The following is an 18,913-nucleotide window of genomic DNA, read 5'->3' as shown; positions in this document are numbered from 1 at the left end:
CTTGACATGCGTTTAGTGTCCATGCATGAACATGCGGCTTATGCTGAAAAAAAAAACCTCAAAAAAAAGTACAAAACCTTAACATCATGAAAAGTCCTCCAATATTGCTCCTCACGAAATAGTTGTTGCTGGAAGTATTTCTCCTGGCTCTCCTCCATCTCATGGAATCCAAGGTATATCTTTCCCAGGTTCCATAACAGAATCACAATTCCAGATCCGTTTTCCATCATCCACAATGACGGCGCCAAGAAGTATGTCAAGCTCATATGGTGCATTATGCAAAATCCAGAAGAGAAAAAAATGCCAATAAAATCATGAAAAACCTCAAAATGCCCTAAAGCCAAATAGGCCGGGAAAGCAAATACCAAACTTCCACAAACTTGAGAAAAGAAAAAAGTGACTTTCCAGGTTTGTGATCCATTAACCGTCACCATGGCCGGGTCCTGGCCCAGAGAAAGTGGAATATTTAAACTCAGCAAATTCCCACGAAATTACAATTTTTCTTCATCAAGAAATTCCAATTATGAAGTTCTCTACCCCAATTGTTCTCGCTGCCGCCGCCGCTGTCGCTTCTGCCGAACTCTCTGAAGGTGACTCTTGGACCTGGACCAAGACCATCACCAACAATGACATGACCTACACCAAGGAGGGTACTGACAAGTACACTGGTCAGCCAACCACTGACCCAACTTCTGGTACTTACACCCACTCCAACGTTGTCGAGTTGCCAGATCGTACCTACACCAAGATTATCACTAACACCTACGGTGAGGCTACCACCATCTCCACCAACACAGTCATCTCTGGTCCACACGAGACCTACACCAAGCCATATGTTCAGGCCATGCACACCTCTGAGGTTTCTGACTTCTTGGAGTCCCACTCTAAGCACTTGGCTGAGGCTTCTAAGGCTGCTGCTGACGACAAGAACAACAAGGACGACAAGGACGACAAGGACGATGACAAGGACGATGACAAGGACGACGACAAGGACGACTCTTCCACCACCGCTGACGGTGCTGCTGGTTCCTTGAAGGTCAGCGCCGGTGTCGGTGCCTTTGGTATTGCCGCTGCCCTCCTTTTGTAAGCAGCTTAGCTACTGTTAATTGTTAATTGTTAATGTTAATTGATTTAAAATTGCCGTGATTGTAGATGAATCTGATTAGTGGAATTCATGTAGCAAGGTGCGTTTCAATGCATATTTGCAACCGTGGGACACGGTTTCGCTTGGCGAGACGTAATAGCCGCCTCACAGACTCTATAGTGTTTTTTGTTTTTCATAGACACTTGAATGGGCTGCTGGGGGCTTGGAACATTGACAGTTGAAATGAAGTAAGCTTGGCCCAGGGTCTGGCAAACCACTCACAACCTTCCTGGAAAAAGCCTTCCCCAAGCCTCGTATCTCAGATTGTGATCCATAATACCTCTCTCCTTGATGGAGCATGAGGCTTTGACAGGCTCGTACGGCAAAAAAAGCACGTCTTTCATTGGAAGCTGGAACTGCCAGAGACATGCCGTAGCGTTGACATGCGGAATTGAAGCCTTGTCTAGCGAGAAAGATGCATGTTTTGGCCAGAGGCTTCCAGTTGAAGGCATTGTCTGACGCAGAACCCACGTCTCTCTTGGCAATTTGCTATGTGGTGTTTCTAGGATTGGCGTCTCCCAAAGAAGCTGTATACGCTGTATTATCTATTGGATCAAACAATAGACGTGTGCCAAGAAGCTGTTCTTTCTTACGAGCCACTGACCACTGAAAAGTTGTCATTTTCAAACATGGGGCTTCGGCTCGAAACCCGATCGGAATTTGCAATTTGCAGCCATCTCCTCGCTGGGAAGTAGCCATGAGCCGTTCCAATTTTTAATGGATATTTAAACCTGGCGGGCCCAGAGTCCAAGAATTCTTCTTCTTTTTTTTCTTCTTCTTTTCTTCATCATCAAACAATGAAATTCTCTGCCATCCTTCTTGCTGCTTCTGCTGGTCTTGCTTCTGCTGCCTCCTCTGTCACTTTGACCAAAACTATCACCAACAATGGCATGACGTACACCAAGACCAATACCGAAGAGTACACTGGTCAGACCACTACTGAGCCAACCTCAGGTACTTACACCTTCACTATCTCCAAGCCTAACGGTGTCAAGCTCTTGACCAACACTTACGGTCAGGCTACCACCATCACCACCCACAGAGTCATCTCTGGTCCAGATGCGACCTACACTAAGCTGATGACTGCCGCTATGCATACCACTGAGGTTTCCAGCTTCTTGGAGTCCCACTCCTCCCACTTGTCTGCTGCTTCTAAGGCTGCTGAGGACCACTCCAAGAACGGCGGCGGCTCCAGCTCTTCCAGCTCTTCCGGCTCTTCGTCTTCTTCTGACGGTGCTGGTAACGCTTTGCAGTACGGTGCTGGTGTCGGTGCATTCGGTGTTGCTGCCGCTTTGCTTTTGTAAATTGCCTTGTTGATTAGCGATTAATAATATGTGTATTTGTTTTATAAAGAGTGCTTCACATTCAATGTAGATTGAAATTATCTTGTATTACCCAGCTATGCCTTTTGGGCCAGTTTGATGTAGTAGCATCTGCTTTCTTTGTCCAAGATTAAGTCTATGCGCCTAGAGCTTGTTCACATATCCCTAGGCCACCTTCACCTCTTGGCGAGTCTTGATAATCGTCGTTTTCTGGCTCTCCATTATTCTTCCAGGCAAGACAAGCCCTGCCAAGTCTGGAGTCTTATCCTGAGCCCGATTGTCTGGTTGTAGCCTTCTCCGTATCGGCTGAACCTTGGGTACTATTTAATGGGTCTAATGCCCCTGGGAATGCCACTAGAAACCCCAAAAAAGAATAATATGAAGCTTTCTACCCCTTTCGTTGTTGCCGCTGCCGCTGGCGTTGCTGCCGCTGAGACATCTCCAACCATGATCACCGTCACCAACTTCATCACCAATAACGACAGAACCTACACCAGAACCGCTACCCAGACATACACTGGCCAGCCAACCACCACTCCTACTGCTGGAACTCACACGGAAACTATCTACCGTGGCCTGGTACCTTTCAGAACCATGACTGATACTTATGGCCAGGCTACCACTGTCAAGACTGATAAGATCGTTACTGGGCCTGAGAGAACCTACACCAGACCATGGTCTCGTACAATGCACACTACTGAAGTGGAAGCTTACTTGTCTTCGAAGTCTCGTTTCAATGCTGCTGCCCAGTCTGCTATTGACGAAGATAATGGTGGTGCTACAGCCACTACTACTTCGGATGCTGAGACCACCCAAGATACTACGTCTGCTACTGGAGGTGCTGTCAAGTTTGGCGTTGGAAGTGCCGCCGTGGGTATTGCTGCCGCTTTGCTTTTGTAAGAATTTTGGATATTTAGAAATGAATGTTTGATTTCGTCCTATTTTGGTTTAATCAATGTAGATATGTGCCAAACGCATGCACCTGTGATAGCTTATCTTATCTTTTAGATCTTAGAAAATTAGTCTTAATTTTCAGTAATTTTTTAAATATTTCTCTACTCTTAAAAACCCTTTATCATTTACAAAACAGAAGGAATCGCCTGTAACGCAATTAAATTGCTCCTGGTGTTCTGGGAACCCAAGATCGTCTTTTTCCAAGGATATTCCCACACTTTTGGCCTCTATTGTAATGCAATTTGCCTACATCCCACTTGCCTTGGCATAATCTGGCGTTGTCAGATTAATCTACTCCATTCTTGCAGCCTTGACAAAGAACCTTGCCAAGCCCATTCTGGTGATGTCTTACACCATATACATAATGAAGCTTGGGGAAAACCAAGTCTTGGACGAACACAGCTTTCTTGGAACAATCCTTGTAAGACGACCGATCGGCTTTCCCAATCCCCTAGACAAGCTTTTCATGGCGTTCTCTTGTGGCAATCTTTTTCACTATTTAAAGGACTCTTCCTCCCATTATCCTCTCAACCATCTCTTACAACCCTAACAACCATGAAGCTTTCCAACACTCTTCTTGCTGCCACTGCTGCCGTGGCTGGTGTTTCTGCCGCTGACTCGTCCATCACCGTCACCATGACCTTCACTGATAACGACAGAACTTACACCAAGACCAGAACTGACCCATACACTGGCCAGGCCACCACTTTGCCAACCGACGGTACCCACCTCACCACCTTCACGCTTGCAAACGACGACTACACTGCTACTATCAGTATGACCAACACTTATGGCAAAGAAACTACTGTTACGTCCCTGGACATCATCGTGGGCCCAGAAGAGACCTATACTAGACAAACGACGTTGCAAATGCACACAACCCAGGTGAGCTCCTACTTGGACTGGTTGTCTTCAAAGAATGCTGCTGCCCAGTCGAGAATCGATGGTCACTCTGAGACTTCTGACACCACTTCCACTTCTGCCACTGCCGAGGCTACTACTGACGAAACTACCTCTGCTACAGGTGGTGCCGTGAAGTATAGTGTAGGCAGTGCTGCTTTGGGAGTTGCTGCTATTATGCTTTTGTAAGCTTGCTAGAGTGTGCTTTTTGTATTTACTTTAATTCTGCTGCCTTACTTTATTTGTAGAGGAAGAAAGATCAAGCTTTTGCTGGACCTTCCATTGTCTTGTGATGGCTTTTTAAATCTGCACTTTGAGTATACTAAAACTTGCAGAATAAACCATATAGAAGCTTTGTTTCCTGTTAGCACTTCACTTGGCGATATTCTCCATTTTCCAGCTCCAAGACTTGGCTCATCAGCTCTTAGACGGTTAGAATTGCCTTTCCATTTTCTGTGGAAGACAGATCCAGGTTCTAGTACAATCCATATAGCAATGCTTTAGGTAGCACAGAATAGCCAATAACGACACAAGAGGCTTTTAACATTTTACCCTTGGGGCTTTCTGTGTCCCCAGATGATTATCATGACCACCATTATTACACAAAAGAAAGAAAGAACCACAAAGCAGTTTGAGGATCTTTGGGGCGCTAAACATCAAACAGCCAGTCCAAAAAGACAAAGCAAACTATTCTGACATTACCTTTTTATTTCCAAACACATTATTTACCTGTAACCGTTACCTGAGACCTATCTACATCGTAGGGTTCCCAAAAACTCCGTGAGTAGCAGCGGATCGTAGCCCTGTAAGAGCTCAAGGTCGTATTGCCATGTTTCGATGGGCAGAACACTGGCTGTTTGCTCCTGGGCGACCAAACCAGCACGCTTGTTGAAAGTACACTTCTGAGCGTGGGTCAGGATCTGGGCTATCAGCAGCCACTTCTTTTCCATCTGAAGAGCATTCAAAAGACGGAGCTCACGAGCCTCTGAAGAGCTATCTTTGTCAGGTTCGCCATACATGTCATTGTACAGCTTGTGCTCCACACTGGCATCGTTGAGCACCAGATCAATGCTCTTGAGCTGATCCACCGTGTAGTGCACTCTGGCACGCTGAGAAAGCTCCTCTGTGGTGTCAAAAATGCCCTCGTCTGAGATCATCTTCTGGCCAAAACGTGTGGATCTCGACACCGCCCAGGCGTAATGGAACTTCTCTGCCATGGCTTCCGCAAGCTCCAAAGCTGATTCTTCTGCGCCAAAGATTTTGCTGACGACCAGCTCGTAAAGGTTCCGAGACTTGATGGCCACAATATCTTGGTTTGCCTGGCGTTCTAACTGCCTCAAAGTGAAGGCTGCTCTGACTCTAATACCACCAGCACCCACCTGCGACGCAATAGCATTGACAAGTATTGGCTTCAACAAGGCGAGCGAACCAGGACCAAAGTATTCATCAAGGTGGTCAAGAAGGCCGGCCTTGAGAAATCCAAAATCCTTCTGGGTGATTCCAAAACGCTTCTTCACGTAGTGGACACTGAGTTCAATCTCGCCTTTGTTTTCAAAGAACAAGTACAACAGGGAGTAGATCACCAGGAGCCAGGTTTTTGTCAAAACAAGCAAAATAAACTTGGAGCACTTAAGGTTCGCTTTTTCGTCATCCAAAGGTCTCAAGTAGTCGCCAGGCTTGCCTAGCTTCTGCTCCACGGCATCCTCAAGACGGTGGATCTTCTCCACAAGCTCACTGTACCTCAACTTGCTAGCCAAGGGACTGGTGGACGTGAGAAGATCCCGAAGTGCCATAAACTCGGCTCGTGTTTCGCAGAAGATTTCGGCAGCCTCACTGGGGTGGTGAGCAGATGGGTACTCCACGTTATAGCTTTCCTGGTGAATCGTAGCTCCTCTATCGAACAAGATACCAACGAAGGTATCAAGACGTATGATGGTGTGCCAAAGGGCTCTACCATCCTCAGTGTCTGCAGCATCGATTTCCAACTTGTGCCTCCATCTACTGATTACCAGACGGTCAATGCCCAAATGCAAAACCTCGGCGTAGCTCTGGATACGTTTCATGATCTCCAAACCCGAAAAGTGGTCTGTGACCATGCCTCTTTCTGGGCTGAAGATGTTGAAAGTCTGGAGCATCATAAGAGCCCGAAGGCCGTGGGTTCCAGCTGAAGTAGCGTGGCTCAACTCTTTAGTAAGGTCAATAGCAACTTCTGCAGCATCAATGGGGACTGGATGCTCCAAAATATTGGTTCTGTCGATGCTTGGAGCATCTGCTTTCGTTTCAACCACCATAGAATAAGCAAGACGGATAGCCAAAAGCAAAGACGCCAAGATGGCAGCGTCCCGAGGCAGCTTGAGGCTTCTAACGATACAGTGACCTTCCAAAGTAGGACCAACAACCCTGTTAAGCTCAGCAAAGAACTCCTTCTCGTCCAACACAGGCAACCATTTCTGCTGGAACAGGAAGAATTCTCGAACAAGCAGAAGAACAACGCTATACGGAGGAAGCATCTGAAGAACCTGTTCCAGCAACGAAAGGGTAGTCCACGAACTGTCTGGTTTGAATGTGAGGCCATGCTGGATGTTTCCCGCCGTGATGGCCTGTCTAGCAGCATTATACTCTGCATCTGTAGACTGATTATTCAAGCGACGAAGGTGCTTATCCCCAAAGTGAACCATAGCCTTCTGCTCAAACTGGCCTAGTTTCTCCTTGGGCACCATTCCATCCTTGGAAATGAGGTTACTCCATAATCGGTTAAGCAGCTTCTGCTTGACAAAAAAATGCTTCACCACATCTGTAAATGGGTCAGCGCCCGCCATCGTGATATACCCAAGAAGACTGGTCTCCACCTTGCCGTCTTTCAGTGTGTTCAGAGCCTCAAAGAGATTATACTCCCAGTCATTTGCACCCAAAGCGCCATGATCATTTTCCTTCTTGACCTGAGCCATTTGCCGCCAGTAAGACTCGATATCGTCACCAGTATAATAAGAAGGACTTGAAGAAGCAGAAACTCCTTGCTGGGATAGTAGAGGTTTATATGGCTTGACGTCTTCGTAGGAGCAGCAATCGCTGAGGCCGTTTCGGGAGCATTCTCCACAGGGAACGCCCCTATCACAGCGCCGCTTTTTCCGGCGGCAGTTTGTGCAACTGAAGACTCTCCTGTGTCTTTTCTGGACTTTTTCAGGCATTGTGTGGTGGGAATTAGTGGGAAATAGAGGGAATAAGTATGGTTTGGATGAGCGGGCCTAGTGGTGGAAATCCGCATAAATCCGCGTAAACCCGCGTAAACCCGCACGATGACCAATGAGCAGCCGCCAGACATGCTGGACGAAGAAACGGCACCAGAAGCGGTTGGCACCAATTCCAGGTATTTTTAGATCCTTCAGGGGATGGATCTAGTTATGGTGGTTTAAATATTTTTGGTTTTTGGGGTCTTTTGGTGGTTCTAGAATGGCTTGATCCCCTTTGGTTGCTTAACTATAGCCAATCTGAACACTCCTAGTTAATTTCCATAAACGAACGGCAGTCTGATCTGACGTGCCAAGAAGGCCAGCTTGTAAGTGCCTGGAAACTCGTAAATTGCCTTTCTTGCATTCTTGCGTTGGGCCAACTGGAACTCTGCATTTTGCAGCCGTTCAGTTACAAGAACTTCTTCCCCCACTCAATTCACGAAAGCCGTGATGCCTCGAGGCAATAGGGGCACTTGCCAAGAAGAAAAAACATGCGTTTGCTATGTTTTCGTTGGTTTTTACTTGCTATGGGCTGTGTTAGAGGCGGAGGTGGGTGCAAAATTGAGTGAGCGTGGACCGGTCTATTTGTAGTTTGAAGAACGGAAAGGAGATGAAGAGATGGGGTTTGGGGGCGCAAGGCAATTTAGAAACGGCACTTGTTGTTTGGGTTTTAAGCTGTTGGGCGTGTTTTGGTAGGATGCTGGTTGGGGAAGCCAGGAAAGCAAGAGAAGTGAGGAAGGCCAGGAAAGCCAAGGAAGTCGTTTAGGATAGCTTTTTGATGTCTACATTAATTGCAGAATAGAGTCTTTCGATGGGTTTGGATGATTTGAATCTAATTTAATTTGGTGGTCAGAGGATGCAAAGACGTTTTGGTGATAAATGGAGTTCACTGTTAAGGTTTACCATTGGTCTTTAATTTAATTAAAATACATTTCATGGCCTAAAGTTGTTTAAATAGGTGCTTCACCACTAAATTTCTTCACCGGTTCAGCCGTGTTTCCACTTATAGACATACCTAACTAGCAGAAGCCGTATGTTACCAAACAAGAACCAAAACCTACCGAAACCATATCAGAACTTGCAGAAAGCATTATAGATTAAGAAGTGCAGGCTACTGGTTAGTGATATACTTAAGCTTTATGTTTTGAAACGGGACAACCCAATCTTACCAACCAGCAATTCACAGTTAATCAAAGGACCAAGAATAGCCTTAATGTACTTCCATACATCTTATCAGGCCTCGGAAACCTTGTGCCAAGTCCGAATCACCCTGTGAGGCTTCCATCTTTGTGTATTTTACCAATTCTTCTTCAGGACTGAGATCTGTATTTGAAATGAATAAACTGCTAATGCTATTGGACCGCAAACGGCCCTCCTCTATAAATCTCCCTCTAGTACCCGAACGACTTCTCCTTGAATGGATCCAGAGCCTCAGTAAGCAGCCTGGTGACATTGGCATCCCGAGTCTGGGGTCCAACCTCCACAAAGTAGCCACAAATATCCTGCCAGCACAACAACACCATGTTCAAGAACATCAACAAAAGATCCAAAGTGTAGAGGAACACCTCGTGAGAGATGATGTACCCATCCCAACCTTGAATGTACTCAATTGCTCTGATGATACATCTGACAAGAATCAACAAGGAGCAAGCGAAAAGAGTCACAAGAATCATCTGCCAATTGTGAACTCTTGTTGGTGTGTAACGAGTAGCCTGGGCCTCCAAAGATGGCTCTTTCCACACTCTAAGCTGAAAGAGGCCAGTGACAATGATAAACACGGAGAAGAAACCGATTTGCACAAACAAACCAATAATGACGATGGTTTCACCCAAAGAAATAGAATCTGTGTCTCCTGAAGACATGATGCCAGCACCAGAACCCTGCATCAAGAAGGAAATGACATCTCCAAGCACAAAGATCTTGGTGAGCCACTTCAACGGAATGAGCGACTGGTGGCCACTGTTCAACATGGCAATGACTCTTCCCAAAATCATGTAAATCGTAGCAGCAAAGAGTGCTGGTGCCACAAGCAAAAGCGTCGATTGCATGATAAATGGAGCAAGAGCATCTTCATCCTGGGAAGAGACACATCTGCCAATGCAGCCCACGATTTCACAGACACCACCCACAAGGAAAGGAATGATGATGAGGGTTCGTTTCTTATCGAGTTTTTCGATCTGGGGGTACCTTAATGCCTTGAAAAACTGGAAGAATGCATATGCTGTCACTGCTGTGAACAAGATAGTGAAGATAATGGCAGCAGCGATGGAGGGAGTGTACTCGTAGGGTCTCCAGTTTTCGAATCCTTCAGCCATGGTTGATAAATGATGATGATTTGGAACGAAAGAAGGTTTTCAACCGTGTCTTTATATGTTTTCCCCAGATATGGCTGATGAGCGGGCCTAAGCGGGTGTAAGCGGGAATAGGTGGATTTGGGTGGATATAAGTGGGCCTAAGCGGAATTCACCCCATCACAATCAACGTACGGCGCCAATATGTCACAATTCAGCCGCTTAGCGAAGGACACCGCCCCGAGATGATCTGATAGAAGGAATGTGGAAGATAAGAATAGATTGCGTGTTTTGGCGACGAGATGAGGTGTGGTTTTCTTGGGACTCCCCAGGCAAAGCCATGCCAAGCAGGCGAAGCAATAGGGGTTGGTATTGAAGCAATAGGGGTTGTTTTGGGAAGGGTTTAGGGGGCTGGGAGGGTTCGTAAATCGGCGATTTTTGTGTGTTTCCGTGGATCTTCGTGATTTTGCAGCCACATCTGGAGATCACAAAGCCAAGTGCCATTGTTAGAGAATGCACAGTTTTTCCTTGATAAGACCAGGATGTTGATTAAAGGGAACGTGGTTGGTTGTGGATTGTGGTTGTCGTTGGTGGATGGTGATAGGTGATTGGTTGATGGTGATAGGTGGATGGTGAACTTGCCTTAAGTACTCAAAAGCTGGAGAGCTCTTTGTTTTATTGTCAACGAAGCCGTTCAGTACTTAAAGCCAAAATAGTAATCCTCCAATCTAAACTGGCCCTTTATAGAGCATTCGGATTGTTTGATCGGTGTAGTTTGCTGGACTAGCTTTGAACAGCTGCTGGAGATGGACGCCCAGGATGGTCAATAAATGGGCTCTGAATTAGATCTATATTGCAGTTTTATGGCTAAAGAATGCTTTCAAGTTAACCTAAAATCTCCCCAGTTTGTATTTATCCATCTTTCAGGGTAACCAACAACTAGGGAAGGTTAAGGAAGACTCCAGGAAAAGCATCATGCCATTCAAACAGCAGTTCTATTATTCTCCTAAGTCAAACCACAATTAGATACAACGACCTCTTTTGGGTGCTTTCTGGTACTCTTTAGCATCATTTAGTAGTTCATATCTTGTAACATCCTCTTTTCCACGTTTATCACTAAATCAGCAAAGGAAGAAGAATAAACGATGGGTTCTCAGCCTCAATTCTCCAGCAACTGCTTTTCCATGACTTCCATGGCTTGGCGGTGAAAAGAAGTGGTTTTTCCGTTCAAACCATTGGCCAAGCTGGAATGTACGATTTATAACCGTTGAGCGTTGGCTAAAAATAAGACAAACAAGGGATCCACCAAGAAACGCCGTAGCAGCTTTCCATGTGAAGGCCATGCTTCCTACAATGAACTACATATGGATCTAAACTGTCAATTGGCGTAGGCTTTGATAATATATTAACAGGTCTTGTCCTATGTACTGGCCCATTTTGAACAAGACAATGAATCTAGTTAAGCACTTTTCATGTCATCCAAGTCCGGTAACAAATGCTTATTGATGGGCATCATGCCAGTCAAAAACTCTAACAATCTTCGACTCAACTTGTAGTCATAATACTCATAAGTAAGGTAATCAACAGAGTTTATGAACTCTGTCAAAACTTTGGCTGCCGTATAGGCGCACATAGTGGCGGTTCGAAGTGGGTATGTAAAGTTCCAATCTAAGTGTACAAGCATAGGTCCCTTTTCGAACGCCTCGGGGTTGTAATGGCTCCATAGTTATCGAACTATACTTCTTGCCTCGACAACAGCACGAGTGTTGCTTTTCAGAGTGAGTTTCTCTTCATTTGCAAGCATTATAGCTTGGCTTTTCCAGCACTTGGGTTCCAACACTAAGAGCTCACGTCTATTGAAGGTCACTTCGTCTGAGGCGTATCCTTCCTCGAGAATACTGACTTTCTCTGATATAGCACTCATAGTGTTGTTAAAGTCAGAGCTTGCATGACCACTTCCATGTAGCCTTTTCATGGCAACTTGACAATGAAGTTCAGCAAGTTGGGTTCTGAGTAAGAAGAGTTCCTTATTGAAATTATTTTCCATCTGCAACTCAACAGACTAGTAATATCTTCTCTTCTCAACGGCGGAAGCCTACCATGAAAGCTGCAAAACAAGCACGCCGAACACCACAACTCCCAAAACGCAATCGTAAGACCATACTCTTCGTCCAGATACTTTGAGCTTTTTGCAGCGTGTATGCCAATAGATACAGCAACCTGTAAGGCATGAAATGAAACTAACATTTGCGCTTCAAGGGTTAAAAGCCCACTTAGAAAGTTTGCTATAAGAAACAACCCTCATACGAGTTAAGAATTCTCGTATTTTGGTAGTGCTGAAGCAGCCAACGGAGTTCTCGTCTGAATTCCTGAGTCCAGGCTCTTCTTCTGCTCTGCAAACTCACGTTTGGCTTAAGTCAACGCACCAGTACTTAAGAGGAAGGACCCATCATCCGTCCTATGAGTCTTTCCAACAATCCCGTCCATCAACAGCTTTGACACTGCGATTGGCGTATGCTTTTCGTCGCTGAAGACGATATCTATCAATGTCTGGTAAGGCGTCGTCCCATCTTCTTCAAAACGAGGTTCATTGGTAATACTATCTGTCCCAAAAAACTCAAATCCCCATGTGCTATCCAAATGCAGCAAAAATCTTCAACTTCCATATCAAAAGGAGCTCCAAAAGCGTCGTCCAACCCCAGCAAAGGAGCTATAGGTACGTTTTCCAGACCTGTAAGCACATCCTCTGGCACTTCTCCAAGGCACAGAGACCGACACTCCAAAGCATGGTCCAGCCTTCCAAAAACCTTCTTTCTCCGTTTTCTCTCCCCCGTATTCTTAAACACAAAACTAGTCACGCCGTTCTGGACACTCCTCTTATCGACTCTCATGTCCAGACAACTTTCACACAGAGAACCGCTTTCAACACACGCCGCACAAGCTGGCTGTAAACCGTCACATCTCAACTTCTTCTGCTTACACCTCAAGCATGCTTTGGTCATCAGAGCATTTGGAAGGTACCATCAAGCAGAAGATCAACACATCCATTACTACTACTTAGTGTTACGCACTGAACTATGGGGTATGGAACATACACTACACCCTTACCCCATGGACTGGTTCTAACCAGAGTAGCCACTGCTTGGTATGAGGTTTGATTTATTGGTGGATTCTGTTAGATAAAGGCAGGGTTTCGTTGACGTTGCCTTATGGGACGTGAGTTTACTGGGTTTACATGCTGAAGTGGGTTACCTGGTTCACTTATAAAATAAGCCTGCCTCATTCCATGGTTCCAGCTTCTACAGATATCAAAAGTTAAGGAAATCTTATGTATTGATCTAAACGATAGTACACATGAATGGAACGGCGCCACGTCCAGCGTGCTTGTTCAAGTTGTTGTCCTTTGGAGTGTTGTTCTTGTTCTGAGTAGTTTGAGCGGCCATTTTTGTTTGATGATGTTGAAAGAACCTAGGGAGGAGGCCAGGTTTATATATTAGTTGCTTAAGACATTTCTCCTCTGGTCTTTACTTGGCGGTCTCATATGTTTTCCAGTTTGGGAGTGCCAATCAATGTTTGATGTTTGATCGTCTTGCCTATTTGAGCGTTGCAATGACATACGATAATCCTAACCTCAGTGTATACCAAACGGAGTAATGGCGGTATTCATCAGTAAGCCGGTTTTAGAATATCACTATATACTAATTTATCTAACTGTATAGTCCACTGGAGCCGTCTGGAACGACTTTTGATTGTCCGTACACAACCTTGCAATTTTTTAGTTCTTTTCGTACATCGCCAGACTCTGAGGACATCACAAAGTCTTTCACTGGTGCCTTAATTTTATTGCCACTAAAGTTGAAGGTAAACGCCTGGTCCAGCTTCAAATGGTTGCATGAAACGTCCCAGTAGTTGAAAATATTCAATTTACCTTTGAGGAACTTGCCTCTTGCCATGTCATTAAATGCGAGCGTTAGATGTAAAAATATGTCTCTCGTTCACCGTAAGTGATTACCCTTCTAAGTATAAAGAACAACGTCAAAACTCCCTTTCTCTTTTAATAAATGCTGCTATTTTGTTGTAAAATTGTATTCTCAAGATACTGTTATTCAGATTTCTTCCCTATGCGAAAGAAGATGTAAACAAATAAAATAAAGGGAACAATTAACCGCAGCCGTCGTATTTCTGACCATAAGAGGTTTCTTACTGTAATTTAGTTTCTTGTAGCTGAATTATTTTTTTTTGTTTTCCGTAACTGCCCATTTACTTGGAATTTCATTAAGGTGAGAATCGCATTTACAGCAACGACAGGGAACCAGCACATGTAGCCAACCGAAAGTGCTAAAAAAACTCAGAGGATCTTTTTTGATATTTTAGGATTTGTATCCATTTGTTTATTTATAAATTCAGTGAAATTTCGATTTTTGGTGGCGATTTTAATTTGCATATTTATGTTAGTCTTTGAGAATCGCAGTACCATGGCAAAACAAATACTCACAATTTTAAAAAACTGAAAATATTGTGAATTGAGAAATAAATGTGTTCTTAAATAATCAGCCACTATGAAATAGACAGAGCAAAGAATATAAGAATGTCATTTTTTTAGGAATATGACGAGTTGCCTAGTTCTTTGAGACGCGTCGCTTGAACTTCTCTCCTGACTATCACCACTGCTCGAAACTTGAACTTACAAGTGCAAAAAGTTTTAAAGGGATTTGATCTGGGGATACAATTCCAATTTAATAATATCCCACCTTACCGTAGTTGTAAGAAAGTGTGTTTTTTTCTTTGCTCATCTTACTTATGGCGTCAAACACGTAAACCTGGTAGTAGGTTTCCATGTTGTGAACGACGGACAACTTCGCACGAAAAAAGCGGAACGGGCTCTGTCTTTCCTGAAGTTTCTGATTATTTAAAAGCTTGATATATGTTGTTTAAAGAAGTTGTGGATTTCAACAAATGGAGGTTCATGGCATTTTACTATGTTTGTGGACCGCCGGTATTTTTAAACTCCGGCTTCTCATGTGTACTTGTTGGCGAACACTGTGGCTCCGAAAATGAACATCCCAAAGCTAAAAACAACCCAAGTAGCGTAGCTGCCATGCTCACCTGCCTTTTGACAAGAAAGTCTTGCATGTGCTATAAGTGAAGTGTGGCACTGTGCGAATGACTGGCTTATCTGTCAATGTAGTTACAGGCGAGCATACATATCGCGGAACCTGTCAATTCTGCGGCTTGTCGATTGCGTGGCGTATCAATTACAAGTGGAGCCGAGTATAAGCCCCAGACCCTGTTGGGTCCATTAGATTATTCCCACATTTGGAGCAAAAATAGTTCGAATGAAGAGCAGTCGGTGTATCTGTTGTGACCAAGTTTGACACATGCATGCTTATCATGAGAGATGCACATCCCTTAAAGCATATCATTGCACTCCATACAGAGATAACAAGTCAACACTCGAACCTTCAAAGACCGTCTCTTTCTACTCAATGCTTGGGGGCCTTATCCACGCTTCATTCTCCAATCTCGATAGTTTTTTCTTGCGTTGCTACTGTTACATTACTTCAACACCTTTACTTGCATTTGTTGTGTTAAAGTGTGGCATTGTGCAAGTGTCATTACATACCACTCCATGGCATGACGTGCCTCGCTAATCTATAGATATAAATGGCATGGCCCCCTTTCAAAAATGTCAATTGCATCCTTTTTGTCATTGTTGATTCAGAGTCCATTACAGTTTCTAACAAGACATCGAGAATAAAATGAGCACCTGGGAAGATAAGTGGTTGGTGAAGACCACCAAGAAAATAGTTCCCGATGTAAACGTTTGGCCCAATATAACTATTTTTAATCGAAGATTGTACACTTTTGGGTCCAATGAGGAAGCTTATATCAAGTTCTCGTTCTATGACGCGTACCTTGATAGCTATGATGATCTTGCCTACTATGACACAAATACATGTATCTATAGAGTAAGCGAGGAAGACTACATTGTGATCCTAACAAACAGAGTTCCTGGAGAAAAGCCACAAGTGGCAGTTCTTGGACAGCTTGGCGAGAGATATCTAAAGAAAAACCATATCAGAGCCTATGATGTGGAGATCAGAAACCCAGAAGACTATGAAATTGTGCACCTATCAGTCATAGGTGAAAAAAACGGCGTGACATTCGATGACCTCGTGGAGTGCTCATTTCTGAGGGTAAAGAAGAGTTTCGAGAAAGTAAGACAGGAGATTCGTACGGGTTCTTCTGAACACCCCGCACCCCCGGATCGGAAATCTTCCTAGAAAAATCTGCTTTATCGCTTGGGTCACAGGAGTTACAAACAATACGGGGTCAAGAACGGATTGCTGCAATTGTCGAACTACTCCCAACCACTGAATAGGTAAATTGATTCTTCGATTAGTCTATATATCAACAACTATAAAAGCATGTCAACAGTAAGTTTATCAGTCGCCTTTATACTTGATGCTAAGTTCGATCCACTCCTTGAGCTGCTCAGGGCTGTCTCCAACAACCTTCCCCAACTCCATACCAAACCTGAAGAATCCAAAAGTAGGAAATGCAATGATGTGGGGCGTTTCCGTCTTGAAAATATCGTCTAGTTTGCTCATGGAACGCTCGGTTTTGTAGAAGTCAAAGCCGTACACCTCAGATAACTTCTCGAAGTAAGGAGCCACATTATCGCAGGGCCCACATCCGATACCAGAAAAAAGGACGAGCATAGGTTTGGCTCCCAGCGTCCTGAGAATCTCATTGTACTATTCATAGGTTTCGAAAGGGGTTACGACCATTTTTAATTGTTAGTGAGTAAGCGAGACAAAATATGTCGCTTAATTCGTGCGTGTGGTTCGCTTATGTAGACGTTATCGGAGCCGCACGGTTGACGGCACTACTACAACCCAATGTGCCGACCATTTTGCGCTTTGCCACACGTCAGAAATGGTTTCCTCCTTCGATCATGACCAGATTTGGCTAAAACTACAAATCCGAGCCTCTTAAACTTACAGCATCTAGCATCTGCTAATTTGCTTGCCATATGTTCGTTTTAGAAATCTTAATTTGGCACAAGATAGACCACTTTCCTTACTATTCGGGAATTTTAGATAGTCTCCGAGCACTTACTGCATAGTTCACTGAGGAATGAAAGATATGTAATCCACAGCCGATAAAATAAATAGTGACGCACCATTCCATTGGTTAAAAGTGCGGCTCACACGAGTAGCCTGTTGGTTGAGCGGCTGCAACACCTTTGATAGACATCCTCAGTCATTGAGGCTTTTTCTACGAGCCAACCGGACGTCAAAGATACTTAGGATCTGAAAGGAGTCATAGGTTCACATTGTTGTGTTTTTCCGTATTTCACAATGCTCTATCCCAATAGTCACGGTTGTCGATAAGTATTGAAAGCGTTTCACTAAACGCGCGCGTGGAGCGGCTCTGTTGTATATAAAGCCCCAAATCCTGTTAGAGATCGTTCGACCGTCATGAGTTCTTGGGAAGACGGATGGTTGGTCCACCTCAATAAGAAGCACATTCCAGAAGTGAATGTATACCCTAATGTTTCAGTTTTTAACCGAAAATTGTACACGTTTGGCGAGAATGGGGAAGTTTTTGTCAAGTTCTCCTATATTGATGACACAATTGCATCATACGATGAAGTGACATATTTGGATACGAAACTGTGTGTTTTCAGGGTGAGTCAGAATGAGTATATCATCACAGTGTTCACTGAATCTGGAGAGGAGGTAGCTGTTGTAGGAAAACTCAACGACAGGTACGTTACGAAGAATAACTTGAACCAGTATGATGTGGTGATCAGAGATGTCAACGACTATAAAGTTGTTCCTTTGTCGAAGGTTTATGACCCAGAGCAGCTTAAACCAGACGATTTCTTCGAAAGTGCGAGGAGCAGGGTTGTGAACAACTTCGACCAGTACATAAAGGATATTAGAGACCCATGAAAAAATTAAAATACAAGTCACTTTATCTTAGATTTGAATGTATTTTGACGATTGGATGATGAATGGCTTTGGTAGAGATTGTATGGAAAGGCAAGAAAGTGATTGGCGAACATTATCCCCTAATTGTAAGCGCATTTTCTTTGGTAGTGCAATTATTTTAACGTCGCTTGGGTGATATGACGTGTCAAGGATGTACAAAAAAAAGTCCGCTTGAGGCGCCACGCATTGAAATGAAGTCGTCAATACGAAAACTTGATGCTTTTATTTTTAGATAAAGAAGAGAGGCGCAAATATTTATCAACAAAAATAATGCCTACTACACGATTGTTTGGTTAAGATATCTTTTCATTAGCATTTACTGAAAGACAGATACACAAAACATCACTTAGAGGACCATCCCGATGCTGCATTGAACCGTGAACCTTGAATTATGGAGAGGGAAGGATTTGGCGGCACAGCTGCAGGCCGAAAGAGAATTTCGTTTAAAACTGCTCTCCATTTCTCACCGGATTGCGCAAGTTATTCCTTGGCCAGATAAGGGAGACACCGTAGACAATATAAATAGGGCGCAGAAGTCTTCTACTCAACCGCCATTAACAAGCTTTCAAAATATGCTCTTTAAAACTGTTATTACATACATTACACTTTCTGTTTCTTAGGTGTCTGGGTTTTCTTAGGTGTCTGGGTTTTCTTAGGTGTCTGGGTTTTCTTAGGTGTCTGGGTTTTCTTAGGTGTCTGGGTTTTCTTAGGTGTCTGGGTTTTCTTAGGTGTCTGGGTTTTCTTAGGTGTCTGGGTTTTCTTAGGTGTCTGGGTTTTCTTAGGTGTCTGGGTTTTCTTAGGTGTCTGGGTTTTCTTAGGTGTCTGGGTTTTCTTAGGTGTCTGGGTTTTCTTAGGTGTCTGGGTTTTCTTAGGTGTCTGGGTTTTCTTAGGTGTCTGGGTTTTCTTAGGTGTCTGGGTTTTCTTAGGTGTCTGGGTTTTCTTAGGTGTCTGGGTTTTCTTAGGTGTCTGGGTTTTCTTAGGTGTCTGGGTTTTCTTAGGTGTCTGGGTTTTCTTAGGTGTCTGGGTTTTCTTAGGTGTCTGGGTTTTCTTAGGTGTCTGGGTTTTCTTAGGT

General features: G+C 44.1%; 11 protein-coding genes across 11 annotated transcripts; 6 read left to right on the top strand and 5 right to left on the bottom strand. All coding sequences in view use genetic code 12, as the record gives it.

Moving 5' to 3' along the window:
• Positions 1-523: 523 nt before the first annotated feature.
• Positions 524-1,087, top strand: CXQ85_004161 (uncharacterized protein; the record flags this gene model as incomplete). The annotated part of the gene is made up of 1 exon (XM_025487789.1): positions 524-1,087. One exon carries the CDS (start codon positions 524-526, stop codon positions 1,085-1,087), a length of 564 nt encoding a protein of 187 aa, XP_025341597.1.
• An 854-nt stretch (positions 1,088-1,941) lies between these two features.
• CXQ85_004160 (uncharacterized protein) lies at positions 1,942-2,448 on the top strand (the record flags this gene model as incomplete). The annotated part of the gene is made up of 1 exon (XM_025487788.1): positions 1,942-2,448. The coding sequence occupies one exon, from the start codon at positions 1,942-1,944 to the stop codon at positions 2,446-2,448; it is 507 nt and encodes a 168-aa protein (XP_025341596.1).
• Positions 2,449-2,844: 396 nt separating this feature from the next.
• CXQ85_004159 (uncharacterized protein) lies at positions 2,845-3,366 on the top strand (the record flags this gene model as incomplete). Its single annotated transcript, XM_025487787.1, has 1 exon — positions 2,845-3,366. The coding sequence occupies one exon, from the start codon at positions 2,845-2,847 to the stop codon at positions 3,364-3,366; it is 522 nt and encodes a 173-aa protein (XP_025341595.1).
• A 609-nt stretch (positions 3,367-3,975) lies between these two features.
• On the top strand, positions 3,976-4,509 carry CXQ85_004158 (uncharacterized protein; the record flags this gene model as incomplete). The annotated part of the gene is made up of 1 exon (XM_025487786.1): positions 3,976-4,509. One exon carries the CDS (start codon positions 3,976-3,978, stop codon positions 4,507-4,509), a length of 534 nt encoding a protein of 177 aa, XP_025341594.1.
• A 560-nt stretch (positions 4,510-5,069) lies between these two features.
• Positions 5,070-7,508, bottom strand: CXQ85_004157 (fungal specific transcription factor domain-containing protein; the record flags this gene model as incomplete). The annotated part of the gene is made up of 1 exon (XM_025487785.1): positions 5,070-7,508. One exon carries the CDS (start codon positions 7,506-7,508, stop codon positions 5,070-5,072), a length of 2,439 nt encoding a protein of 812 aa, XP_025341593.1.
• A 1,433-nt stretch (positions 7,509-8,941) lies between these two features.
• On the bottom strand, positions 8,942-9,865 carry CXQ85_004156 (RTA1 domain-containing protein; the record flags this gene model as incomplete). The annotated part of the gene is made up of 1 exon (XM_025487784.1): positions 8,942-9,865. The coding sequence occupies one exon, from the start codon at positions 9,863-9,865 to the stop codon at positions 8,942-8,944; it is 924 nt and encodes a 307-aa protein (XP_025341592.1).
• A 1,435-nt stretch (positions 9,866-11,300) lies between these two features.
• On the bottom strand, positions 11,301-11,888 carry CXQ85_004155 (uncharacterized protein; the record flags this gene model as incomplete). The annotated part of the gene is made up of 2 exons (XM_025487783.1): positions 11,301-11,449; positions 11,582-11,888. The coding sequence occupies 2 exons, from the start codon at positions 11,886-11,888 to the stop codon at positions 11,301-11,303; spliced, it is 456 nt and encodes a 151-aa protein (XP_025341591.1).
• A 3,712-nt stretch (positions 11,889-15,600) lies between these two features.
• Positions 15,601-16,125, top strand: CXQ85_004154 (uncharacterized protein; the record flags this gene model as incomplete). The annotated part of the gene is made up of 1 exon (XM_025487782.1): positions 15,601-16,125. The coding sequence occupies one exon, from the start codon at positions 15,601-15,603 to the stop codon at positions 16,123-16,125; it is 525 nt and encodes a 174-aa protein (XP_025341590.1).
• A 162-nt stretch (positions 16,126-16,287) lies between these two features.
• Positions 16,288-16,632, bottom strand: CXQ85_004153 (thioredoxin family protein; the record flags this gene model as incomplete). The annotated part of the gene is made up of 2 exons (XM_025487781.1): positions 16,288-16,599; positions 16,627-16,632. The coding sequence occupies 2 exons, from the start codon at positions 16,630-16,632 to the stop codon at positions 16,288-16,290; spliced, it is 318 nt and encodes a 105-aa protein (XP_025341589.1).
• Positions 16,633-17,325: 693 nt separating this feature from the next.
• Positions 17,326-17,802, top strand: CXQ85_004152 (uncharacterized protein; the record flags this gene model as incomplete). Its single annotated transcript, XM_025487780.1, has 1 exon — positions 17,326-17,802. The coding sequence occupies one exon, from the start codon at positions 17,326-17,328 to the stop codon at positions 17,800-17,802; it is 477 nt and encodes a 158-aa protein (XP_025341588.1).
• A 639-nt stretch (positions 17,803-18,441) lies between these two features.
• Positions 18,442-18,879, bottom strand: CXQ85_004151 (uncharacterized protein; the record flags this gene model as incomplete). Its single annotated transcript, XM_025487779.1, has 1 exon — positions 18,442-18,879. A coding segment is annotated over one exon (438 nt), but the record flags the coding sequence as incomplete, so codon positions are not given.
• Between the last annotated feature and the right edge of the window lie 34 nt (positions 18,880-18,913).

Source organism: Candidozyma haemuli (genome assembly GCF_002926055.2).
Source record: "Candidozyma haemuli strain B11899 chromosome Unknown G_2014730914, whole genome shotgun sequence".
In the NCBI taxonomy this organism is placed as follows: Eukaryota; Fungi; Ascomycota; class Pichiomycetes; order Serinales; family Metschnikowiaceae; genus Candidozyma; species Candidozyma haemuli.
This window is presented reverse-complemented; position numbering and strand designations above follow the sequence as displayed.